This window comes from Diceros bicornis, chromosome 5, assembly GCF_020826845.1.
Source record: "Diceros bicornis minor isolate mBicDic1 chromosome 5, mDicBic1.mat.cur, whole genome shotgun sequence".
In the NCBI taxonomy this organism is placed as follows: Eukaryota; Metazoa; Chordata; class Mammalia; order Perissodactyla; family Rhinocerotidae; genus Diceros; species Diceros bicornis.
The window spans coordinates 63252775-63263703 of NC_080744.1; the positions used below are offsets into that span (position 1 = coordinate 63252775).

At 42.7% G+C, this 10929-nt stretch overlaps 1 protein-coding gene across 1 annotated transcript; it reads left to right on the forward strand.

Annotated features, from left to right (window-relative positions):
• The first annotated feature begins 4524 nt into the window (after positions 1 to 4524).
• Positions 4525 to 6961, forward strand: RPLP1 (ribosomal protein lateral stalk subunit P1). The gene is made up of 4 exons (XM_058541964.1): positions 4525 to 4707; positions 5416 to 5490; positions 6508 to 6625; positions 6844 to 6961. Exons 1-4 carry the CDS (start codon positions 4636 to 4638, stop codon positions 6921 to 6923), a joined length of 345 nt encoding a protein of 114 aa, XP_058397947.1. The 5' UTR covers positions 4525 to 4635; the 3' UTR covers positions 6924 to 6961.
• Positions 6962 to 10929: the final 3968 nt, after the last annotated feature.

Consider the following 10929-nt stretch of genomic DNA (forward strand, 5'->3'; position numbering starts at 1 on the left):
TATCTAGGAATAATGAGAGTTCACATGTATCCAATTTTAATATCTTTTATTTCTTTTTCTTTTCTTATAGAGATGGCTAAACTCTAAAACAGTAATTGAAACAGAAGCAGAGAAAGGAGGCATCCTGGTTTCTTCCTGGTTGAAGAGTATGTTTCTAAAGTTTCACCATTAAGTATGATGTTTGCTATAGATTCTTGGTAGATATCTTATCAGGATATGGATGTTACCTTCTATTCCAGTTTTCTAAGAGTCGATGTGAATAGTTACTTAAATTCATCAAGTGGTTTCTCTGAATCTATAAGAATTTCGTATAGATTTTCCTCTTTAATTTGTTAGTGAATTATTTTTAATAGATTTTACATTGTTGAACTATCCTGTTTAGTCACAATATACCATATTTTTACATGTAGTACTGAATTCAATTCACTAATCTTTTGTTTTTTCTCCTCCAGATTTATTGAGGTATAATTGACATTAATATTTTATTTTGGATTTTTGTGTTTACATTCATAAATGAGAAGAGCCTACAATTTACCTCTCTTATACTCTTAGGTTCAGGTTTTGTTACTACAGTTATATAAATAATTTTGGGAACAAAATATTAATTTGATTTAAAAAGGTTTCTTACTAGTATAGTTTAAGATGGGCAAAGCTTTTTTTTTTACTGTGTGTTGTTGTATTATATTCGCCAAAGATCAGTTTTTTGTTAAGAACATATACTGGTGGGGGAACTGTGTTTTGGATTGACTTATTCTGGCTTTGGAAATATTTGAATTTTTCAATAGGTTTACCTTTTTCCACCCAAATTCCACTAAAATTGCTTCCTAGATTTGGATGAAAACTCAAAACAACAGTTTTATTTTTAGCAAGCTTGATAGTTTTTAAAAAGCTTTTTAGAAAGTTCAGGCTATTAAGATATTGTTTAAATTTATGGCTAAGATGGATCCAAGTAGAACCCTGTATTGGGCTTCCAATGGAAATGTCTGGTTAGGGATGATTATGAGATAATAGCACTGACTGAACAAAGCAGGTTCCGGAAAAAAGAAAATTGAACCACCTTCACAGGAAACTAGGCAAATCCCAAGAGGGACATAGATGAGGAAATATAAAGATTACTATTTCTCATGGTAGGAATTAAATTTAGGTTTCAGATCATGTAATAAATGATACCTGCAAGTTGTAGATAATTCAAAAATATCAAAAATAAAGGAGAAGTTAAGACACTGATGAAAGAAATTGAAGAAGACACAAATAAATGGAAAGATATTCCATGCACGTGCATTAGAAGAATTAATATTGTTAAAATCTCCCTACTACCCAAAGCAATCTACAGATTCAATGCAACCCCTATCAAAATTCCAATAGCATTTTTCACAGAATAGAACAATCCTAAAATTTGTATGGAACCACAAAAGACCCTGAACAGCCAAAGCAATCCTAAGAAAGAAGAACAAAGCTGGAGTCATCACGCTCCCTGATTTCAAACTACATTACAAAGCTATAGTAATCAAAACAGTACAGTGTTGGCATAAAAACAGAAAAACAGATCAATGGAACAGAATCGAGAGCCCAGAAACAAACCCACACATATATGGTCAATTAATTTATGACAAAGCAGCCAAGAATATACAGTGGGTAAAGGAAAGTCTCTTCAATAAATGGTGTTGGGAAAACTGGACAGCCACACGCAAAGGAATGAAAGTGGACCATCATCTTACACCATACACAAAAATTAACTCAAAATGAATTAAAGACACGAATGTAAGACCGGAAACCATAAAATTTCCAGAAGAAAACATACGCAGTAAGCTCCTTGACATAGGTCTTGACGATGATTTTTTGGATCTGACTCCAAAAGGAAAGGCAACAAAAGCAAAAATAAACACGTGGGACTACATCAACCTAAAAACTTTCTGCACAGCAAAAGAAACCATCAACAAAATGCAAAGGCAACCTAGTGAATGGGAGAAAATATTTGCAAATCACATATCTGATAAGGGGTTAATATCCAAAACAAATAAAGAACTCATACAACTCAACAGCAAAAAAAAATCAGATTAAAAAATGGGCAGAAGATCCAAATAGACATTTTTCCAAAGAAGACATACAGATGGCCAAGTACATGAAAAAAATGCTCAACATCACTTATTATCAGGGAAATGCACATCAAAACCAACATGAGATATCACCTCACACCCTTAGAATGGCTATTATCAAAAAGACAAGAAATAACACGTTGGTGAGGATGAGGAGAAAAGGGAAGCCTTGTGCACTGTTGGTGGGGATGGAAATTGGTGCAGCTATTATGGAGAACAGTATGGAGGTTCCTCAAAAAATTGAACTAAAATAGAATTGAATAAAAATAGAACTACCATATGATCCAGCAATTCCATTTCTGGATATTTATCAGAAGAAAACAAAAATCCTAATTCAAAAAGATATAGGCACCCCCATGTTCACTGCAGTATTATTATATTATTATTATTTTGGTGAGGAAGATTGGTCCTGAGCCAACATCTGTTGCCAATCTTCCTCTTCTTTTTTTTTTTTTTTTTTTGTGAGGAGATCAGCCCTGTGCTAACATCTGCCAATCCTCCTCTTTTTTTTTTTTTTGCTGAGGAAGACTGGCCCTGGGCTAACATCTGTGCCCACCTTCCTCCACTTTATATGGGACGCCGCCACAGCATGGCCTGACAAGCGGTGCGTTGGTGCGTGCCCGGGATCCGAACCCCAGGCCGCCGCAGTGGAACGCGCACACTTAACACTGCGCACACTTAACGGCTTGCGCCACCAGGCCAGCCCCCCAATCTTCCTCTTCTTGCTGAGGAAGATTAGCCCTTAAATTAACATCTGTGCCAATCTTCCTCTATTTTGTACGTGGGATGCCACCACAGCATGGCTTGACAAGTGGTGTGTAGGTCCACGCCCAGGATCCGAAACTGTGAACCCCAGGCCGCCAAAGCAGAGTGCGTGAACTTAACCACTATGCCACCAGGCCAGCCCCCATTGCAGCATTATTTACAACAGCCGACACATAGAAACAACCTAAGTGTCCACCAATGGATGAATGGATAAAGAAGATATGGTATAGATATATAATGGAATATTATTCAGCCATAAAAAAGAATGAAATCTTGCCATTTGTACATGGATAGACCTTGAGGGCATGCTAATTGAAATAAGTCAGACAGAGAAAGATATATACTGTATGATCTCACTTATATGTGGAAACTAAAAAAAAAAAGCTCATAGATACAGAGAACAGATTGGCGGCTGAGGGGAATGGTGAAGAAGGTCAAAAGGCACAAACTGGCACAAACTTGCAATAATAAAATAAATAAGTCATGGGGATGCAATGCACAGCATAGTAACTATAGTTAATAATACTCCATTGCATATTTGAAAGTTGCTAAGAGAGTAGACCTTAAAAGTCATCACAAGAAAAAAAAATTTGTAACTACGTATGGTGACAGAAGTTTACTAGACTTAGCGTGGTGATCATTTCGCAATGTATACAAATGTCAAGTCATTATATTTTACACCTGAAACTAATATAACGTTGTATGGCAGTTATACCTCAATTAAAAAAAATTTTTTTTAAAAGAAATGCTCTCAACATGAACCCAACATCAGTTTTATTAGCTTCAAAGGACACAAAATGGCAATACAGCACCTAACCAGACAGCAGGTGCATCAAGAGGTCTTGAAACAGCTCAAGTGCAGTCTCAAGGCATTTCCACCCAATCACCGCTGCGTTAGTTATAAAAAATAAAGTTAAAGTGGAGAGTTTCCCTACGATGCTAATATCTTTTATATTTTGGTGTGGGGGGGAGAGAAGAAACATACTCATAATCCCCAAACCCAACCCTTTCTGCACACACAAGCCGGAGACCCTGAAGTTAGGCTTCCAGATTCTAAATCGAGGCTCCACAGCGCGGTTCCTGTGTCATCTTGGGCTAGTTACCAGGTCTACACCTTAGTTTTGCCATCTGCAAAATGGAGATAATAGTACTTACCTCTTATGCTGTGTGAGGATTAAAGGGATCCTTGTAGAATGTGGCTCAGAGCCTGGGACGCTCAAACGCTACTGCTATCGTTCCACTGCAAATTTCTCATTTCCTCCTATATTCACTCATTTCATCCGAACCGCTGCGATAAGCACGGGGCCTCAGGCTGAAACTTTGCTCCTCTTCAGGTGGTCACCGCCTGCAAGGGGGAGGCGGGAGTGGTGGTGGCGACGTCATTAAATGACTGTCTAAACAGTGTCACACGCACTACAGCGGATGGGAATTTTTCCTGTCCACGAGCCCTGAGTTTTACACGAACCAACGCGGTCAGCACTTATGTTTACCCGGAAACGTCCCAACTCGCCAACGAGCGACTCCACTCCCGCGCAGGCGCCTCCAGCGGGTCCCCGCGGGCGACCCTCGCCCCGCCTCTTCCGCCAGGCGCGGGCGCCGATTGGTCCGCGTGGCCGTATAAGAGGCTGTGCGCAGGCGTAAGGCTCTCTTTGCTCAGCTGCCGCTAAGGTGCTCGGTCCTTCCGAGGAAGCTAAGGCCGCGTTGGGGTGAGGCCCTCACTTCATCCGGCGACTAGCACCGCGCCCGGCAGCGCTGCCCCGCCTTCGCCCGCACCATGGCTTCGGTCTCGGAGCTCGCCTGCATCTACGCGGCCCTCATCCTGCACGACGATGAGGTGACGGTCACGGTGAGTGCGGGCCCGGGCCGGCGGCGGGGTGGCCTGCGGGCGGCCGGCTTCCTGCCCTCCCGCGGCTCCCGCCGGGCCATCGACACCCCGGCGGCGGCTTCCGGGCGGGCGCCCCTCGGGTGGGCCACGTGCGGGGCGGCCTGGGCCCGCGGTCCCGGGCCGGCCCCGGAGGCCCTGCATCGCGCTTGCGGCTGCGCGCTCCGGCTTGGAGACTCTTCTTTTGGAGGAACTGCCGCAGCGCTTGGGCATCCTAATCCGCGCCTGGTTATATTCCAGGACCCTTCACACCTCCTGTTGGCGTGACGGCTTTGCGTTCCCTTGGTCTGTTAGTAGGCCTTGTGGGGCCGGGCTGCGTGGCGTGGAGGAGAGCACGTGAGCTCTGCTCCTCCTCCCGCCGCGACTCGTATCTTAAAATAGCTGCGTGGCTTGGGCACGTCCAGCCTAGCACATGGCAGTGATGAACGCGCCGCCTTGCCAGGTGCCTGGCACACAGAAGCAGATACATTTCTTTTGCTCGTAATAGCCGAAAAGAGTAACAAATGGCCGTCTCATATAAGTATATACGAAATACGGATAAAATATTTAAGCTGGATAAACACGGCTTTGTACACACGTTTTGAGTGATTTGTTTTCAATTTGCAGTGTTTTGGAGACATTTATGAAAGCTACACTTTGGTCTCTGATGGACTGCCATTTTATTTGTTTTAGGAGGATAAGATCAATGCCCTCATTAAGGCAGCCGGTGTGAATGTTGAACCCTTCTGGCCAGGCTTGTTTGCAAAGGTAAGGTGGTGGTGACAAAGTGATGGAGAAGCAAATTTGGCAAGACTTGTTAATTAAATTACTAAGGCAGGTGTTCATGCTAAACCTGCAAAAGTGTTTGAGTCCCAATAGTCCACTGGACCTCCTCTACTAGTAATATTTTCCCACATGCTAATTTAAAGTTTTGCCTTGTCGTCTTTGTCTCTTTTCTTGATCTCGGACTCTGGTTTCTCTTTCCTTCTGTTCTGAAACCATGGTAAAAGGAAATTACTAGGGCATTCATTCTTAAGGGTCACGCAGGAGATACTACCATCCGTGCTGTTCCAAGCAAATCTTTCCAGTATATAGTGTGGTTTAATGGAAATTGGGTGTAGTCGGCTTTTACGTACCACTTGTACTGTGTTGAGATATAAAAGACTAATGAAGGCAGGATTCCTACCCAAGGAACTTGGCACTGGCTTCCTTCAGTTGTACAGATTATTACCTCTGGTAAGTGAAGTTGATAGCCTCCAACTGTTCACTTTGTGTTCTCCAAGGAGCTTTGAAAGATTGAAAACATTGTACCTATATCATATTTAATAAATTCCCTTGGAAAAAAATACTTAGCAGTCTGAAAAATTGAATTCATTGTTGAGAAATGGAACTGTGGAAAGAATCTTGGTTTAAGTGTATAAGGAAGCTTGAATTTTCTACCAAGTTAAAAGCCAGCATTTTGGGGCAAGTGTTCTCATCTGTAAAAGGAAGGAATTCAGTTAGTTGTGCTTTTACTACTCAAATACAGTAATGCAAGTATGAGATTTGAAGCTTGAGTAGTTTTTTGTGACTATTTTTAATATAGCTGTGTGGGTTGTCCTATCTAAGTCTTAGAAAATTTAGCAGAGAAAATGGCACTGGTATATTTCAGCGAATGAGAAGGAAGATAAATTACATGGATTGGGAATTGATCAGTGTAAGTTCAAAAAGGAGGTACCTTTTTTCCTGTGTGAGTGCTGGAAAAGGACAGAGCTGAGCATTTACCTGTGTGCACGTGTGTTGCAGGCCCTGGCCAACGTGAACATCGGGAGCCTCATCTGCAACGTGGGGGCTGGTGGACCTGCCCCTGCTGCTGGCGCTGCACCAGCAGGAGGTCCTGCCCCCACCACCACTGCTGCCCCAGGTGGGGAACTTTTTTTTGTATTGGAGGGAGGAGTGGAGATTTATAAGTATTATAGGCAAGATTGGTCTTAATTTACTAAGAGTAGATGATGTATAGAAATGCTAAATCTAGAGGCATAGTTTCATAAGGCAAGTCTACAGTATTTTTGACCATGCAAGTTAAAGGGCCTGGAGTTTAAAATATTGAGAAGTGTATAATTGACTCTTTTTTTCCTTTAGCTGAGGAGAAGAAAGTGGAAGCAAAGAAAGAAGAATCTGAGGAGTCTGATGATGACATGGGCTTTGGTCTTTTTGACTAAATCTCTTGTAACATGTTCAATAAAAAGGTGAACTCTGCTGCTTTGGTCTTGCCAATAGTTTGGGGGTGTGCTAGGTAAAGATCTCACTTCTGCAGTGCTGGCCTTCAGCCTTTTCTGCCATGACACGGGCTGGGTTTTTTCTCCTGCCACCATCAAGTTGTGGAAAAGATTACACAAACTGGACACTATTAAGAATGCACCTAATATTGCAGCATTGAGAACTGGGGACAGGTGGAAGGAGAGGGGATCAGAGAGCATAGGCCTTGCCCAGATTACCTGCATAACTTCATGATTACAGGGCTCGTTTCCTAGACGTGAATAAGAGTCACTGGTGAGCTGAGGGGGACAGTAATCCAGACCTCAGATTTAGAAAGCTTCCTGGGTAATTCCCAGATACAATCCTGGCTAAAAATTATTGGGCTATGCTGAGTCATCTGAGGTAGAAAATTAAATGCTGTATCCCTGGGTCTAGCTGAACAATACTGAAGAAATTAGGGAAATTCTCTTACACAGAATGGTCAAAACCAGAATTGAAAGCTTTATTTGAAAAACTAAGAAGTAAAGTAGCTTTTTTGTGGGTGGGGGTGACTGAGCAATGGTGTGAAGTGGCAATTGGTTCACTCGTCAAAATGCCAGCACATCCTGGGACTTGGATTTATAAGATGATTCTTGTGTTCAGAGCGCCTATTATGTGCTGGGCCCTTGAACATGTTGCCTTTACCTCTTTGTCCATTTAATAGGTGAGGATGTATGATTGAGGAGTTGATGAGCAGGACCTTTAGCCCCATTGTACTCCAGTGTACAAGACTTTGTATAAGTTACTGCAACCACTTGGGCAAATGGCTGGTGTATCTTGTAAAACTGAGCACCATATGACCCAGCAACAATTCCATTCCTCTGTATTGCCCAAGAGAAACTACATATGGACATCAGGATACATCTCTGGGAATGTTCAAAACAGCACTTTAAAATAGCAAAAATCTCAAGGGTCCATCTATCAGAAAGTAACTAAATGGTCCTAAATTATAGCAGTGAAAACACTACAGATAGAGGAATTCTTACTGATAGATTAAAGGCAAATCCCAGTAAATACAACACATCCTTTTCATAAAACTCAAAAGAGATGCATTAAGTATACATATCTGATAGACTATAATAAAGAAAGGATTGTAAATTTAGGACCTTGAGTAGGGGGGTACAGTGAGAAGTACATAGATGTTATTGTTACTGTTCGAATTTTGGAGTTGTCACACTAGAAAACCATTGTGGACCAAGGAGGAGTGTGTATCATAAAACAAAGATGACTGATCTACACCCACAGATAAAAGTGCTTGCTTGTATTCCTCATCTGATATTTTAACTGAGGGCCAGTGCTGTGCAGATCTCGTGTGTCATATTCTGCACCACAATCCATGGTGGTAAGACACCATGTCACAGATGGGTAAGTGGAAGCTCTGAGGTCGACATGCCTGGGGTTACAAACCAGTCACTGGGTGGTAGAATTAAAACCAGGCTTCGACTCAAAAGTCTGCTCTTTTAACAGCATCTCTCCCCACGTTCCCACTTTCTCCCCTCCTGCATCAGTTTCCTCATCTGTAATGATAGTATGTACCTCACAGGGTTCTGGAGACTTTTGAGATAGCAACAGGAATTCCTTGCACTCCAGCTTTCGAGTGTTGGAAGGAAGGAATGCCGCCACTTCCCTTAGCTGAAATATTATGAATGGGTTAAAGAGCCATTAAGAAGATAAAGGAAAGCAGAGCATCTAGAGCAGCTGAAAATTAAGTGATAAATTGGGATGTTATAAATATCAAATTCAGTTAATCCCAACCAAACAGCTGCAACTGTCCATGATAGCAAGACACAGATGGCCTAATGGGTGGCTCGGTTTTTTAAAAAGGGACCGTTGAATATAGTAAAAATCTAATAGAGCTAAAAATCTTTCTCAAGAATGATCTGATAATCAAATTAGGAGACCCACATACACACCTAGAAATGCTGGGTTTTTTTTGTGAGGAAGATCAGCCCTGAGCTAACATCCATGCCAATCCTCTTTTTGCTGAGGAAGACGGGCCCTGAGCTAACAGCTATTGCCAATCGTTTTTTTTTCCCCCCAAAGCCCCAGTAGATATATGTTGTAGTTGCACATCCTTCTAGTTGTACGTGGGACGCTGCCTCAGCATGGCCAGACAACCGTGTGCTGGTGCGTGCCGGGATCTGAACCTGGGCTGCCAGTCGTGGAGCGTGCGCACCCAACCGCTAAGCCACGGGGCGGGCCCCGTTTTTTTTTTTTTTTTTTTTTGAAGATTAGCCCTGAGTTGCCAGGGGTCAGCTGTCATCTCTTGCCAATCCTCTTCTTTTTTTTTTTTGCTGAGGAAGATTGGCCTTGGGCTAACATCCGTGCCCATCTTCCTCTACTTTATATGGGACGCTGCCTCAGCATGACCTGATAAGCGGTGCGTAGGTCCGCACCTGGCATCCAGGCCTGTGAATCCCAGGCTGCCAAAGTAGAGCATGCGAACTTAACCGCTAAGCAACTGGGCCAGCCCGGAAATGCTAACCTTTTATTAATTTGATATTGAATACAAAAGTCTGTCCAGTTCCACCCACCTTTTAGGTCTCCTGAGCCTGATTTCCTCATTGCAAAATGAGAATAATATCTTCTTCATGTAGGGGAATGAACAGAGTAAACGAACATGCCCATCCATGCTTGCTGGCACGATGTTACTTCCCTCCTGCATAAGGCACAGGGAACACAGGTGGTGTCCCAGGTTCCCAGAATCCCCAGGTCCAGCAGGCCTAACCTTGCACTCCTCAAACCCCCTCCCCGCCAATCCTTCACCCTGGAGCAGCAGCTTTGGTTTCTCATAACTGGTTTCACACTTCTGATCGTTCACCAAACTTGTTACTTTGTTTAGACAGTTCCATTGTTCTCAAAATTCTGTTCACATCTGTCCTGTGGCCACTGAAAGTATACCCGGGTCCAGGGCTGGCTCACTCCCGCTTTAACAATCCTGCATCAGCAGGAAGCCAGGACTGGGTGTAAGGGCTCGGATCCCTCTCATGTTCTGCAGAATTTTAGGAACAGACGTGCTGACAAGCCATCTAAGAACAACAACTTAAAAACAAATCCATATTGTCACTGAATATGTTGCACAATGGGATAAGTAAAAAAACAAATCTGAAGCTCCTGTCGACTGCTTTACTCTAATTCTTTTCTTTTGCTTCTCTCTCAACTAAAAATGACAGAGCCACATGTGAAATTTTAAAACCACCTTTTGGAAAACAAACACTCTAATTAAAATCAAAGAAGTCCAAATATGTATGCAACAAAACAACTTGGTATATTGCTATGGATTCAAATAAAATGTGTCAAATCCTTTCTCCCCCATAATTTGAAGGAGCACATACAATAAAATTCTGCCGGAATAATGTGAGCCAGGTGATTATCAATTTGGTTGGGCAGCACTTTGTAGTTTAGAAATAACTTTCACATGTTCTCCCTTTCCAAACTTTGCCGTGTCAGAACTCAATTAGCCCTGTTTATATATCAAGAAACTGTTGCTCAGAGTTTGATGGCCTTGCCAAGTTCAAGGCAGGGCAGGGCAAAGCTGGGCAAAGCTGGGTCTGCCCCATCAGTTGTCTTAGTCCAGCATTTTTTCTACCATGACATGGTGTCCCCTCCACACACATGCTTTTGTAAGGTACAGTGACCAGCCCTCGATTTTTTCTCTGTCACTTTACAAGCCACTTCTCCCTCCTGTCCTTATCTTTGCAAACAAGCCTGATAACTCAGCTTGAGATAGACATGGGCTGCTTTCAAGAGAGCACTGATATGTTTAGTTCTACTGAAACAGCCAGTAGATATCCCCCAAAGTCAGATCACAGACACCACACAACTTGCATCCTGGGACCTGGGCTGTTCAGGTCAGATTCAACAATGTGATTTTCACAGGATTGCTCGAGTAGTTATGGCCTTCCAAACAAGCCTCCAAGTTCTACTCAA

Excerpts from the sequence above, each read along its gene's own strand:
- RPLP1 (XM_058541964.1), top strand. The coding sequence starts at position 4,636 with ATGGCTTCGGTCTCGGAGCTCGCCTGCATCTACGCGGCCCTCATCCTG. Across the intron at positions 4,708-5,415 it reads ACGATGAGGTGACGGTCACG|GAGGATAAGATCAATGCCCT; the intron begins GTGAGTGCGGGC and ends TATTTGTTTTAG. Across the intron at positions 5,491-6,507 it reads GGCCAGGCTTGTTTGCAAAG|GCCCTGGCCAACGTGAACAT; the intron begins GTAAGGTGGTGG and ends CGTGTGTTGCAG.